Here is a 15,594-nt window from a genome sequence, read left to right on the forward strand (position 1 = left end):
CACACACACCGTTTCTGATCGTCAGGCTGCAGGGCCATCATCGGCAGACATTTCGACAATTACGAAATCTCTGAGGTTGTGAAAACTTTCTTGGAAGAGGAAGTGTGCCCACCGCTTAACGTGCAGTACCTGTGTCGGGGGCCGAGGGGAGGCTGGTGGGCCGGGTGAGGGCGGAGCCGGCCCCCGCCAGAGGGGTGAGGCCCGGGGCTTTGGGGTGGGGGGGAGGGGGGCCGAGAGGGGGCACGGGCCCCGTGATGACAGGGGCCGAGGAGGGGGGGGCGGCGGAGTATGAGGGGACGCTCAGGGGCCGCTTGGCACTGGGGCGCGGCGCAACGCCATGGGGGGCTAGGGGGGAGGGGGGGGAGGGGGGGAGGCAGAGAGAGCAATGGAAAGGAAGGAGGAGAGAATGAAGGAATGAAGAGTAGAAGAAAGGTATGAAAGAATGAAGGAATGAAAGGTAGAAGGAATTAGTCGAAGAAAGAAAAAGAAAGAATGAAAGAAGGAGGGAAGAAAGAAAAACAACATAAGAATGAAACAATAAAATAAAGCAATCTCAAAGGTGTTTGTTGCAGAGATATCCATAATGTAATCAGGCTGTGGGGTAATTATATTATCGGAGAACTAGTCAATGTGTTCAGTCTAATGAATGTAATATAAGTCACACCAATTGCCAATTGCAAGAGCACATTGTCTACAAATGTGTTGTAGAGGTTATCTAGATTCACCGGTGCCTTTTATTACCAATAAAAGGTCACAGGCTGATATGAAATCCTTCTTAACCAATAACATGAACGATATCATCACGTGATGCTCCAGAGAGACACAACCCAACGCTCAAACCATGTCTTAAACACATAGCTAGTACCTTGTAGCGGCATGCTAGGCAGACCGGGGGGGTAAACGGGGGACACCGGGGGGGAGAGGGAGGAGGAGGAGGAGGAGGGGGAGAGCGGCCCAGGGACGGGGCCCGTAGCTGGGGTAAAGGAGGGGCAGGCCGGGGCCCCGGGGCCCTGGCCCTCGGTGTGGAGGCTATGCGGCCGTCTGGCCAGCGAGGAGCCCGGCACTACGGAGAGAATGTGACGGAAGAAGAAGAGGAGGGAGAGGGAGAGAGAGGGAGAGGGAGAGGGAGGGAGAGAGAGGGAGAGGGAGAGGGAGAGGGAGAGGGAGAGCGTCATGGCTGACAGACGTAGGGCTGACGCAGAGTCGCAGAGGCGCTCACCAGCGTCCTCAAATGACACACCTAGAGTTCAGAGGTCACCTAGACTCTGCACAGCCCCCCCCCCCCCCCCCCCCCCCCCAACCCGCCTGCTTGTTGTATCGTGTACATCCTGGCCCTTAATGTACACACTCCTTGTATGTCGTATTTACCTATAGTACTTAGTTATGTTTGCTATCTTTGTTGTGTACGGGGAATGGGTTTGACCGAGCGATTGTTAGCGCTTTGCACCTGGTTCTATGAACATCCTTACTGTACCGACAGCAATATATTGTTTGGCTTTCTTAGTACAAATGTAGTGATTGTAAGTCGCTTTGGATCACAGCGTCTGCTAGATGCCCTAATTGTAAATATAAAAGGGCGAGAGGACGAGCACTAAAGAGTCCAACAGAGGGCCGACAGGGGCCCTGGGGAAGCGCTCGGACGGATTCCAAACAACACATTCCAGCGTTGGACTGCTGGGGTGTGTCCACATGGGGCTCGCTGCCTCAGAGAAGGATAGGGCGAGGGGACCCAGGGTCTCCTAGAGAGGCTTCGTGGTCTACGAGGTCGGATTAAATCCAGAAACAACCTAATGTCGCTCTCGCACAAAAATAATATAGAAAAACAGCTGGTTGCTGAGGAAGTGAGGTGATGAAATAAAGAATGTAGCAACGTGTCGTCAGCTCAGGGGGAAAACAAAAAACTAATGCAATGCACGAGTTTGGCGAACGGCTGCATGAGTTGATTCACGATCGGGTGATCGTGTGAAAGAGTGAGCGAAGGAGTGAGTGAACGCGTGACTGTGGGAAGGAGTGGAGGAATGAATGAGTGAAAGTGAACAAATTCATCTGTGAGGGAGTGAGTGAACGCGTGACTGTGTGAAGGAACGGAGGAATGAGTGATTGAATGTAAACGGATGAGTCTGTGAATATGTGACGGCGTGAATGCATCTGTGAAGGGCTGAATTCATTCCCGGCTCTTCCGCTAAGCCAGCTCTGCGGGTACCTTGGTGTTCTGCATGCGCGGGCACACGTCCCTCCCTGCTCCCTGTGCGGCTGCAGTGATGAGCAAAACAAGCAGGGGGTGCCCCTGACCCACCAAAGATACACACACACACACACACACACCAGGTTACATAACTCCTCGCTTTGCAGGGCAGGGCAGTCTGCAGTCTGCTAGCCCAGGCTGACACAACATAACGTGGCCGTGCTGATTCATTCCTATCTTACTCCTTAGGTTTTCCTAGAAATCCTAATCAGAGGGGTAATCTCCTAACCGGCCCACCACTTGCAAGGAGTTATTTCATGCCGTTATGAACCTATGGTTCATATTCACACACATGCCTGATGTGTTTGCCCCACATAGCACTCCACTCACCCCAAACAAATCAAATGAGACCCACACACCCATGCATGATGTGTGTCTATGAACAATTATACTATGTCCATATGCGTGAGGTGTGTGGGGTATTAGAGGGGTTGCAGTGTTACCTACAAATTGCCAAGGACTTGTGATTAAAGGTGCTGTAGGTATGACTTAAAAGCTAGAATTGCTTTGAGTGTCATCAGTCAGAAATTCCTTGTCGGACATAATCTGTTGGCGAATGAAACGCTCTGATGTTATCAGTTTAGCGTTGACCGCGCCTCCCTCTTTATGAGACGAAATTGATATTAGACCGCACCCTGTTTATTTCCGACCAATCAGTGCATCTCTACCCTGATTGCTTTCGGGTAATCCGTCATGCCTGTCAATCACTGGTGTGTGAATGAGACACTTCTCCTCGTAAGGAGGGAGGTGAGTGGAGAGGGAATACGCACTCTCTCTCTCTCTCTCTCTCTCTCTCTCTCTCTCTCTCCCCCTCCCTCCCTCCCTCCCTCCCTCCCTCCCTCCCTCTCTCTCTCTCCTACAGCACCTTTAAATAGACAAACCAAAAAAGGACTAAAAGTGACACTTTCACACAAATGCGAATTCGCCGGCCAATACCTGAGGCCGCGCCGGGCTGGAAGATTTTGGGCAGGGCGGGGGGGTGGGCGCGGGTGAACGCCGGCAGGGAGTACGCATAGGGCGAGGGGCGGGGCTCTCCGGGGCGGCGCCCGGGGTGGGCTTGTGAGCCGGCGGTGGGCGGGGCATGAGGATGGGTGAGGAGGGTGAAGGTGGAGGTGGCGTTGGCAGGGCCGCCCCATCCCACCACTTGGGGGGGGGGGGGGGGGGGGGGGGGGGGGGAGAGTGAAGGGAGGAGCACAGAGGTGCAGGAGAGGCAGGATGAGGCAGAGGAGGGGAGGTGAAGAAGGGGAGGAGAGGAGAGGTGTTGGGATGGAATGGGTCAGGATTAGCTCTCAGATACTCTTCCCTCCGACTGCGGTAGGAATGCAACACTTTACGTCAACCAAAACACAACTAAATCCTGATTGGCCCGCTTTATATGACGCTGTTGCAAATATACTTTTTTAGGATGTATTTAAACCTTTATTTAACCAGGAGAAGCAACAGGACAGTAGCCCTACAAGAAAAGCTGCTTTGTCACTTGGGATATCTATAATTGTAGCTCTGATTGTCATTCATGTATTATTGTGCACGTTTAGAACAGCATCTGATACCATGGACCAGCTACAGCAAGATTCAAACAATACTTGCTGCTCCCCATGGTGTGAATGGAAATACCCATCACTGGTGACTAGGATGATTCAGAACACCAGATCAGTCCGTGAATGAACATCCCTCCGACATCGTGCCCGTGAAGTCTACTCATGCGTAATGAATGCATGAGTGCATGAACGAATGAGGTGCTGAAGAATGGAATGGCGTGGAGGGAGTTGTGGTCGGGCCCCGCGGAGACCCAAGTCCAGGGGCAACTATGGTACCTGGGGGCCCCGCGTCCAGAACCGGTCTCCAGGCTGCGTCCCGGATCCGGCTGTTGGGGGGGTCGGGGTCTACTTGGTTTGAGGGCCGGACCACGTGGGACAAGTGGGAGGGGGGTGAGGTAAGAAGGAAGAAGGGAAGAAAGGGATCGATGACGAAGGGAAAAGAGCAGAGGGGCAGAGGCAGGAAAGAGCACGTTGGGAACATGAAAGAGAAAATAAGGAAGCTGCGGGACGCGTGTGTGTGTGTGTGTGTGTGTGTGTGTGTGTGTGTGTGTGTGTGTGTGTGTGTGTGTGTGTGTGTGTGTGTGTGTGTGTGTGTGTGTGTGTGTGTGTGTGTGTGTGTGTGTGTGTGCGTGCCCGCGTGTGCGTGTGTGTTTTATTTTGGTTGGGGACATTACGACTCAAAATAGCCAATTGCTCTTTTCCAACAGTTAAGTCTAAATTTAAACCCTGAAATTGTCTGATTTGCCTCCCTGATCAGAAACGGTCTCCAAATTTGTGCTGGTGCAGACCATATGCAAACAACTGTGCACCTGTTTGCCTCATTTCCTCCTCATAAACAAAACAGGAATAGTAGTGTCCAATAAAAACTAAAAGGTAGCGTCATTGGAAGTCCTGTTGTGATTTTTCACCTTGGCATTTTATTTATTTTTTTTACTTTCAACTCTAATAAAACCACCGTGTCCTGTTTTATGTACCAGTCACGGGGTGAGCCAATCCGCTTCCGAAGGTGGCTCTTCGGTCGTCGCCGGCCTCCTCATCGCTGAAGTCGTCCAGGTTTCCGATGTCGCTCTGCTTCAAGCTCAGCAGGCTGGCCAAGCTCTGCATGTCTTCATCTCTGGAGGTAAAACATCATCTTCAAGTCAAACAGGCGCTCGGATCCACCTCGAAAAACACAAAGAAATGCATCCGACGAACACTGTGGCACTGCTGTCTCTGATTGTCTGTCCACCTCACCGGTCATGCAAGTCCGTTTTATCACATGCCCTTATGTCTAAGACGAAAGGTGTGAGGATTCCATTCCCTACAGGTCTGAGAACCCAGTCAATGGCACTCGTCCAGTGCTATAACGTGCCTATTCTCTCCTTTATTTAATTTATCTCGGTGTACAACAAGATGATTCAGAGTGGACTTACGTGGCCTTGCCCTCCTTGAGGAAAATACAAGACAGGGTGAGCTTCAGAGTGGCCTCCACGATCTTCACCGACATCGGCTTCAGTTTCAGGACCATGTCGTACTTGGCTTGCGTTGCGCTCGCGTATTTCTTCATGTTCACGTCTGCCGATGCCAGAACCTTTCTACGGCCCTTTGTCTCCTAAGGAATTCAAAATGTGTTTGTCAGGGAAGAAATAGAAAACAAAAAATAAAATGAAATCCGTAATGATATTCGTCACAAATGCTCTTATTTTTTAAACCCAGATACATTAGATTCATCCACCTTAAACACAGTCTCTTAATCAATACATTGATGAAAAAAATTACAGCCAAAGGTCTGCCAAACAGATTCACAATAGAACGTAACGTTTTCGACAAGCAGACGTGTGGTGAACTCACATCTTCAACGATCACCGTCCAGTCCTTGTCTTCAAACTCTTCCGCGGTGGGATCCTGAGGGCCACAAACCAAATGGAGAAACCTTGAGACAACTCAGGGCTCGGGCCGCGGGGTACGTAAAGGAGCCTGCATATGAGTGCGGTACCTTGAAGAGGGTGATAGGGATGTCCACGCTCTCTGGGACCTGCCACACCACCGTGCCCCTGTAAGGGTTCTGGATCCCAGGGTGCCAACTGTGGAGCTGGACAAGTGTCAAAATAAAAGCGGGAAAAACACACAACTGAATAATTCAGATAATGATTCATACATTGTCTAATAATTCGTTAGAAATCATTGTAGAACAGCCCTTATAATAATACTGTATTTGAAGCATCATTTTCTGTATCAGTTATGAATGTATGTATCATTAGGATTATTATTATTCTGTCATTTAGTCCAGCTGTGACATTTGTCAAACGTTCATAATTTTAGACAATAAATGAAGCAATAAATATCTTCCCGCACTTGCATCCACAAGCCTAAATGTAACTTTAAATCTTGGTTCTGAAATGATAGCCTGCATTTGTATGTTTGGTTTGCATCGGTCAGAGGTGAGAGGTCAGAGGTTAGAGGTCAGAGGTTTTACTCGTTACCTTTGTGCTGTGGCGTCGGTTTCTCCGGATCCACACCACTCGTAATTTGTCGGGCTGCCTGAAAGTGTAGAGAGGAAATAATGAGAGTGAAGTGAAACAATGAAGATGAATATTCATCTGAAGTGAGCAAACAAAATTCAGTTTCAGTTACCGCCTTGGCTACCACTTCCTCAAAGAATAGCCTGTCATCATTTTACTAAGAAGTACTTCTGCTGTTATAGGCGGACTCCTCATATAAACAGGGCAAAGTTTTTGCAATATTTTAGCAAGCAAAAAAACAAAAAAAACAAATGTAGAAATGTTAGTGGTTGGGTTGTCTTGGATATTATTATGTTAACCTTTTGACAATAGAATTATAACGATTTGGGACAGGGACGCAGACCGCGGACTCTGCCTCTGATGCTTTTCTTCCTTGAGGGTCGAGGCTGCTGTCTCCGGGCGAGCAAGGCTGTGAGATTAATTTAGGGGTTATTGCGGTCAACCATAAACTCATTTCTATTCTGTACCCAGACTGTACGATTAAGAACATGACAAGGAGAACGACCGAAAGGACAAGGAGAAGAAGAATACGTCTTTTCTCTTAAGGCTTTTGCAAAGCAATAGTCCAAACATGCAACGTAAAGTTTGTCAATGGTCAAACTGTGATTACATTCTCATGATACAAAGCAGAAAAAATATCTTTGTTTGGTTAAACTCTCAATGGCTAGTTCATCTCCATATAATAGATTGTGAATGTTCCCATTCCATCTTTTTTATTCATAAAAAAGTTATTAAAGGGCCCCTATTTTACAATCAGGTGTTAGAGTGATCAGCGACCCTGTGACATCACATGTGGGAGAGTCCACCCTAGATGTTTGATAGATAGACAAGCCTCCAAGTTGGTACATTCAACTACATCTGGGTAGGGCAGTTTGAAACGTCTTGTCATGGCTCATCACACTCATACCTGGCGGTAACATGGGGGCCCATTGAGAACCGCATAGGAATGAGGCATTTTCAAGCCCTCAATGTGCCAATGGATCGTCCCGCTGCTGGTTGAACGCCATGTGAACCAGCAGAGATAAGGCGGCACAGGTGTGTCTCATCACCACCTAATCAGCAGGTGACAGGGTAACCCTCTCAGCCAATCAGAGGCTATGCATACAATGGCATGTGTTTAACCTAGAGAGGGCGTCATCGAAATCAAACAAAGGTACAAATGGTGTTGGGTTTCCCGTTAATATAGAATATATATTATAATAAAGGCCAATATTTGTTCTGAATTTTTATATCAACGAAGGGGTCTACTTTCTGCTTCTAAAGTACTTAATATTGTATTTTCTGTGATCACCTCGTCATAAAGCCTATTACACATGTATACAGCAGACTGTTTCTTCATTGTCATTTTATTTGAAAAGCAGGCTAGGCTAGGATCAGGCTAAGGCCAAGTGTTAGCCCTTAGCCTGCGCTCAGCACAAAAGACTGGGCAGAGAGAGAGAGAGAGAAGGGAGCAGGAGAGGCTGGGCCGGTGCCTACAAAGTGTTAGCAGCAACTGTAACTGGTCTTAGGTCAATACACAAGGGAAAGAAGTAAGAACACAGGACAGGCTAGGCTAAGGCTAACAAAGGGCTAACTTTGGGGATTGAGGAAGGACATTATTAAGGACAGAAAGAGAGAGTGAGCAAGGGAGGGAAGGGAGAGGGGACGGGGGGGGGCCCAGAAATAGAAGTGACTCGTACTGAACTCAACAGGAGCTTACAAGCCGGGCCGCACCTGTTGTGCAACACATTATGGAACAGTTAGAGCGAAGTTATTGGGCTCTGTCGGCATCAAGCAGCTCAGCCATGCCTCAGCAAATGCCCTGCTTATAGGTCAAGCTGTAAGTTAGAGGCTAATGTCCAGACCCCAATGCGCAGGTTACCATCCACTACTTGAATGTACATCCTGGTTGAGCTGGTTTTTGCTGCTGTTCTGTGAATGAACACACATTTATATATAGATGTGCCGGGTGGCCCAGTGTGTCAAGGTTTACTTAATGGGAAGTCCGACCACAAGGTAACATGATTACCTTATGACGGCGTGTGGCTGAACCGTATCTGGTCAACAAACTGATACAGAGATAAAAACCTCAAGAAATCAGTAGCGTAAAGGGGGGGAATCGAGGCTGAGGATACACGTTAACCACATCGCACTCACAAAGAAAATGTGAGTTTAATTCTTTCCTTTAATCTATTTTGTGATACACTATTGCTTTACTCCACAGTTTGACAATCACAACAATCTCATGAGTCCTGGCCTGTGTGTGAACATGTAGCTGGTTCACATTGTGCACATTCTTCCGAGCGAGAAACACAAACATCCGCACAACGTCATATCTCAAAGTTGTCACTTGGAATGAAACATCACCCCCTGTCTTCATCCGACCAATGGGGAGCCACCTCGTTGGGATACATGAGAGTGAATATCAATAATGTGTGAAATGTTATTTACTTTGTATTTCTGATACCTAAGGCTCCTCTATATTATTATTGTAATATTTCATGCGGCGCTAGAAATGTGGAATGTGCTCTGGTCTTTCTCAGCCATAACCTGTAAGTGGCTTTGAATAAAAGAGTCCGCCAAATCACTGAGTAAATCTTGATAGTATTAAAATGGAGCACATGGGTTATTAACTAATCGTTATGCTGTCAATGACCCACAGCCTCCAAGTCTCTGAAGCAACTCTTCAGCAATCAGTGCTATGGGTTAGAATGACTTTATTTAATCTGTTGCCTGCAACTCAATATGAGTTAGTACCAGATGGATCAATCTACTGCCATTCTGTTAAATGTTACCAAGTCATAAAGGATATGATTCAGCCAAAAGGCATTGGCTGTGGACGGGAGATCAATCCCTCAGCTCCACGCTGCTCATCACTCATCACCTTATTAGCTAATAGGCATGAGTCCATGCTGCCCGTGGAGGCTGGGATCGTAGGGCCTGGGTTGAACGATGCATCCTCTTATCACGAATACAGACAATAAAGCACAATGCTGCTGACGCACTTCCTTCCTCCTCACCTGGCTGTGAAGGTGTGTTTCAGTATGTGTGTGTGTGTGTGTGTGTGTGTGTGTGTGTGTGTGTGTGTGTGTGTGTGTGTGTGTGTGTGTGTGTGTGTGTGTGTGTGTGTGTGTGTGTGTGTGTGTGTGTGTGATGCAGTGTTCTTGTTGCTGCAGAAACACTGAACGTGTACAGACCTGGGACACACATACACACACACACACACACACACACGATGAAGCTAAACTAGAAATCGTTTATTAAGCAATCTGGACGAATCCTGACTGACTGTTGAGGAAAGATTCAACGCACTGCAAAATGTATTGAATAGACGTAGGTCATTCAAGTATGTACGAGTCGACAGGACTCGTGAGACACAGGCCCAACGATACACCATCACTTGGCCGGTTGCAATCCCCAACTGGCCAGTCCAGAATAATCTCAGGTCTATCTTTGGTTTGATGAGAGCAGCCCAACGGAATGAAAGCTAACCAAGAAGGAGAAACAAAGCCTGTCGATACCTGCTTCTGGTGTATATAATGAGAGTATGTACAGAGAGAGAGTGTGTGTGAGTGTGTGTGTGTGTGTGTGTGTGTGTGGGGGGGGGGGGATAAACACTGTGTGTGTAGCGTAAACTAAGTGTTAGCCGGCGGTGCAAGCCAAGGCCCGGGCTTAATGGAGCTGGGTCCATGTGCAGAGCAGAGGAGAGACAGTACACAACAACAAGTGACAACTAAACACACTCCTGATCCGCCAGCCAGAACAGCTTGACTTTCTCCCTCAGGTCTCAGAAGCGGTTTCAGACACAGAGGCCTCTGTTTTTCAATAAGCACTAATTTCATTGATTCAACAATGCTAAGGCATGTTTTAATTACACGAAGACAATCAAGTTTTCTTATTTTTTGTTTTCATGATAGTTGGTTCAATGCTTTAAAGGGTGTCTTACGAACCCATTCATTAGGGCAGATGTAATGAGGGCAACACCTCATTACATTTGCTCTACCTACATGCTTTAACGTTCTCTCTCACACACACACACACACACACACACACACACACACACACACACACACACACACACACACACACACACACACACACACACACACACACACACACACACACACACACACACACACACACACACGTCTGTGTGCGTCTGCATCTGGTTATACGCGTCTGGGTTTATGTGCGTGCGTGTGCGTGTGTAGTCGCGCGCAGGCGGCCGTGCATGTGTCTATGCGTGCGTGTGTTTATCACTCACTCGTGGATGCACCCAGGACTACGAGTCAGTGCGTCACATGAGTAGACGGCTTCTTCATTGCATTACATCAGGGGATCAAATTGAAATGTGTGCATTCTGCACACGTAATCAGGCATATTATCGCATTTACAGCATATTTACTTTACGAAAACCATTTTCGATCCGCCCATTACGTGCATTTAAACGGTGGCACCACAGCCCCAAGCAACATGATAGATCACGTCCCAGAAAAAACGAAACTAAAACACCAAATAAGGTTATATCATAATAACCCAATAGCCGAAACAGAATATTGTTCATCGCATGGTATGACGCAGTAGAGCTTACAACCGACTAGCCTGCCGTGCATGGCGTTATACTAACAATAAGTCACAGGTACCGAAACTGGTACCGATGGTTCACAGCCTTCAACCTGTGAGGCTCAGGGTAGCAGCGATCTTAATAACATCCCCTTAAGTTACAGACGTTATTAGGGCTACCAAGATACCACGGCACACGCAATACAACATGGTTCAACAGACGCGGAAGTGCTTGCCCGATAAGCAGTATTATATACAGATATCTATTGAGACCGGCTGCACTTGAAGGCATCTCGGGCGTGACTTTCACAGTTCCCCACGCGCTTCCTGCACACAGCATCTGGTTTAAACCTCATAGGGTGGACACCAGCACTGAAGAAGTGCTGATCGCGATCGCAGAAACTGAAGTGATGTCATTGTGTGACACGACAAATACAGATCCTAAACTTAACAACACAATCGGCTTTACAGAGAGTCTAAAAAGCGTGTGTAACACGGAGAGGGTCTTACCATTTGTGCGTGCATTCTACTAGTAGTTCTTGGTAAGTCGCCGCGTACTGAAACTTGGAGGCTTTCTTGCCCACTCGCTGGAGCCGTTTCCAAACAGAAGTCATGCTCGGGCTCTCGGATCAAGTGCAGGGTGAACGGACATCGGTGGGGTTGAAAGAAAGATACGAAAGAATAAAAGTTATCCACGTCTTGCGCGTCGACAACCCCTGTGGGCTCGTCAATGTGGAGAGAGAAAACTGAAACTGCTCTGCCCTTCTGTGCGACGGGAGTGTGTGTGTGGAGCAACGCACACACACCTACACACATACAGACACACAGTGCTGCGCTGTATTCACATGTCCCCCTATGCAACGGATTAGCAGCAAAACAAACGCGCGTCGCTGTTCTGGCTGGGGCCAGTTGGTCTGCATAGAGCAGGGTGACAATATTTTCATCATGCATACTGCCAGTGCTAAGAGGATACCTCACCACTGAGGTCATGGCCTGAGCATCTAGCTATCTTCAGGACCCACAACACAGATACACAGATCTGTCCCGTCTGTGTTCAAGCAAAGCAGAGATTTCAACACTACTAATGGGGCAGGGGTTGTTTAATTTAATGTGATATTCAGGCTACAGTTGGCCTACCTAATGAGGGCGAGCAATGCATCGCATTTGACTGGAACTTTGTAAATGTCTGTAGAGAGCGCACCTGTTGGTATGGAAAGGTTGCATGCCCAGGTCTATGCAAAATACTCTTAAAAACAAACAATGATATCTGGATTTCAATGGAAACCAGTAGGAAAACGTGTTCAACCGTCAACAGATCAAAACATAGAGCGCAATGCTGGACCGATGAGTCCATTGTGGGTTAATGCTTCTGTTGTGGCGGTGTATTAACCTACAGGGGGAAATAAAGGAAATAATGACGTTACAACTCAACCACTTTAGAGTCGGTAGCTTAAGCTATTGTTGAGTGACTTGTCCGTTAGCCTCAAGCACAGTCCACGTTGTGGACTAGCACCGACATCAGTGTAGTTACGCCACCCTTTCCCCCACCCCTCCAGTCAAGGAAGCAGCTGGATTTGGGTGGGGTTTGTAGACCTCTAGGGAGTCACCCTTCTTATATGAGCTGGATTTCTGTTTACGGTGGTGGAGACGTCGAGAAAAAACTGGTCAACTGCTGTCCTCACAAGCAAGAGTTTTTGAAATGGTTTGTGACTTTGAGACAAGTCAGAAAATGACACTGCACACAATATGTCAGAGTGAGATAACACTAATGGTACATGTATCATTACACAGGAATTAATATATAACAACACAGCGCTACTATAGGCCTATATGGAACTACATTGTCATAAGTTAAGCAATATTCTCACACATATATAGGCTTCATTCAAATGTAAAATATAATATATATATATATAACCATAAATATAAAGAGAACAACTTCTCTTTAAACTCTTTAATCCTGCTGTCCACCCACCCTGAGCACAAAAGTGTGAGAATCCACCTAATATAGCTCCTCCATTGTTCCACCGAGCTGGGAATAACTACATCTTACCCATGTTTTGGGTTTGTTTATGTTGGATGTACAGTACGGCCCCCTGGCTTAATGTACTTCCTGTTAGACGGCCACACTACACCGGCGGCCCGCTGTGCATCCTGTTGTTGAAAATAAATAATCTATAGGGCATGTAAGTGCTTGAATGCCACCTGTAGGAAAGGGGATGTGGGAGAGAGGAAGCAGCTCTTTGACGCGTTCGGGAGAGGTTCATAGCAGAACTGAGGTCGCCTTTGTAAATGTACCGGGTGCGTTTGCTCATAATTTAACCATTTTGCATACATCAAAGAACGTGAGGGCGTCCTATTGGATTGAAAACATATTGGGTGTGAAGAGATACCATACCACGTTTTAGGTTTCGCCACGAGATGTCGTTGGCACTATTCCCTGTAACAAAAAAGAAACGTGCTCAGTTTCAGGGCACCCAGAGCCTTTCGCCAATCTGATATTCACCCGCTTCGAGGGGAGTCGTGATCTATTGCTTTCATCACGCACACATACATACAGGAGAGTCCCCAACCAAACGTCGCCCTCGACCTTAGTAAATATAGCCCAGGCTCCGCTCAGGCACCTGTCGCCTGTCACTCGGGACAGCGCTCCATTACGCCCAAAGACATGGGCAGATCCCCCCCCCCACACCCCCCAACCAACCAACCGGTATGAGAGCATGATTCACAATCACGAGAACGAAAAAGAGTGCGCATTGCATTGTTGAGCCCCCGGCCCCGAACCCCCGCAGCCTGCCCCTATTAACAGTTGTTAACTGCACCGTTGTCAAGTAAACGGTGACAAGGAACCACACCGCAGATGATGTTATGAGTCGTCAGAACCCGCTGCCCCACGACGCTACGATACAACGGACGCTTTGTGCCTTCGGATGTCCGCTGATTGGTGAATCACGTGACCCAACAATCCAAGTCCTTATTCTGCGTGCATGTGTGTGAGAGTGCGAGTCAGTGTGTGCGCGCGTCTGGGTACATGCGCGTAATAACAGTCGCTCCTAAAGGGCATGGTGTCAATGGTGGTGAACCGTGCAATGACTCAGGTGTTTGGTTACTCATGTTTCAGGGGATTGCCTTCGTTATTTATTGTCATTTCAATGTTCAATAGAAATTAAACCAAAGAAATGAATTCCTAATGTAATATAAGCTATGCGGCTTTAGCTTTCCTAATTCAATTTACAATTTGTTCCCGCCCACCCCCACCAATAGAAACACATTATCGATCTATGTCTATGAACATACCGTTTCACAAGCTGAGTAGCTGTATTCAGTTACAGGTGAGAGCAAACCGCTCCTTAAAGCACACACTTCGACAAATACCCTCAGGTAGAAACCAGATAAGACAGATGACCTGGTTGTGTGCGCGCGTGCGCGCGTGCGTGTGCGTGTGTGTGTGAGCGAGAGATTAAGGCGTGACTGGGCCCAGACTCATAGCGTCTCATCCCTGATTTCCTCCACCCTTCCAGTCTGGATAAAAGCGTGTGCTATCAAATCCCTGCCCTACATAATGGGCGGAACAGAAGATCTCCGAAGGAAATACCATTCTGCTTTCCAACGCTGACCGCATAGCTCTCAAATCAAAACAAATGTCAGTTGAGTAAATGAAGATGTTTGGGAGTGTTGCATCACCCTATGCTATATGGAAAATGTCCAAAATACTATTTTGGTTTGCGATTCGGTATGTTCATATGCAAAAGCCTACAGATAGATTGACGATGTGATCAGCCTTCTTTCATTTCATGTCTTATTCATTAAATAGTTTGATTTAATTATTTTTGTCCAGCTTGATCAGGTCAAATGAGGGTAAAGTACCTTCCTGTAACAACCTCACATTGTGGTACCATATGTCTCAAGAAATGTCAAGTTAAAATCTCATAAGGGTAATGGGTTATTTAGTTACTGTAACCTAGGGGTCGGCAACCCTAGGCACGCGTGCCACCACTGGCAAGGGGCAGCATAATCATTGGCACACTTCCATTGATTCCTCCCAGTGCAAATATGTTACAATGAATTACAGAAAGCAGTGTTCTGAAATGGGAATGGATCAATTAATAGTTTTTAAACCTATATTGTGAGTAATAGAAAAGAAAATATTTAAAATATCGTTGCAAATGCTGTTGTTGCTGTATGCATCGCCTTCACATGGTTTTGAATAGCTGTACATGTCTTAAAGATATTGATGTGGATGGTTTCAACATTCTCATATATTCTCGTTTTTTACATTTCTCACAGTGCAAATATGTTTTTGAATGAGTTTCTGAAAATGGTGCTTTAAGATTGGGACATATGTTATTATAATTTGTAAGCCCATGTTGCAAATATAACAACCAAAAAAACATTTAAAATGATGATTGTGGACTACATGGAAATAATACAATTCCAGGACTTCTGGAAATGTTTTTGGTCGCTGTGTCATAATTCAGCTTCATTTTTTATATATTGTTGCTTAAGGCACACTCAATAACGTGAAAATGTCAAACTGACACTGCATTTTGAAATGGTTGCTGACCCCTGCTGTAACCCATGTTCAAATCTAGTTTATCTGCTGCGACCATTGAGCTGCGCTGGGCAGGTGTTCATTTCAGAGCCTGGTTATGGGCCTATATTTGGAAGCCTTCCCTGCTGCTCCACCGCGATAACTTAACTCCTTGTGACAACAGAAGGCGTCGTCAGACATGGAGCCGTAGCAAGAGGGTGGCTGCATATCTTTGTA

At 46.9% G+C, this 15,594-nt stretch overlaps 1 protein-coding gene across 4 annotated transcripts in view; it reads right to left on the reverse strand.

The window, feature by feature from the left end:
* Nucleotides 1-12,589, reverse strand: part of ehbp1l1a (EH domain binding protein 1-like 1a) — a 40,224-nt gene extending 27,635 nt beyond the window's left edge. For 2 of the 4 annotated variants that reach the window (XM_056575680.1, XM_056575678.1), the window contains exons 1-6: nucleotides 11,337-12,585; nucleotides 6,246-6,303; nucleotides 5,759-5,854; nucleotides 5,614-5,667; nucleotides 5,196-5,374; nucleotides 4,758-4,897 (exon numbers count right to left, since the gene is read on the reverse strand). In XM_056575680.1, the coding sequence (XP_056431655.1) occupies nucleotides 4,758-4,897; nucleotides 5,196-5,374; nucleotides 5,614-5,667; nucleotides 5,759-5,854; nucleotides 6,246-6,303; nucleotides 11,337-11,440 (631 nt within the window). In that variant the 5' untranslated portion in view covers nucleotides 11,441-12,585. Of the gene's footprint in view, nucleotides 1-4,757; nucleotides 4,898-5,195; nucleotides 5,375-5,613; nucleotides 5,668-5,758; nucleotides 5,855-6,245; nucleotides 6,304-11,336 lie in introns of all 4 variants that reach the window. The other 2 variants (XM_056575681.1, XM_056575684.1) reach the window with 2 other exon arrangements.
* Between the last annotated feature and the right edge of the window lie 3,005 nt (nucleotides 12,590-15,594).

The sequence above is a fragment of the Gadus chalcogrammus genome, chromosome 17 (assembly GCF_026213295.1).
Source record: "Gadus chalcogrammus isolate NIFS_2021 chromosome 17, NIFS_Gcha_1.0, whole genome shotgun sequence".
Taxonomy (NCBI): domain Eukaryota; kingdom Metazoa; phylum Chordata; class Actinopteri; order Gadiformes; family Gadidae; genus Gadus; species Gadus chalcogrammus.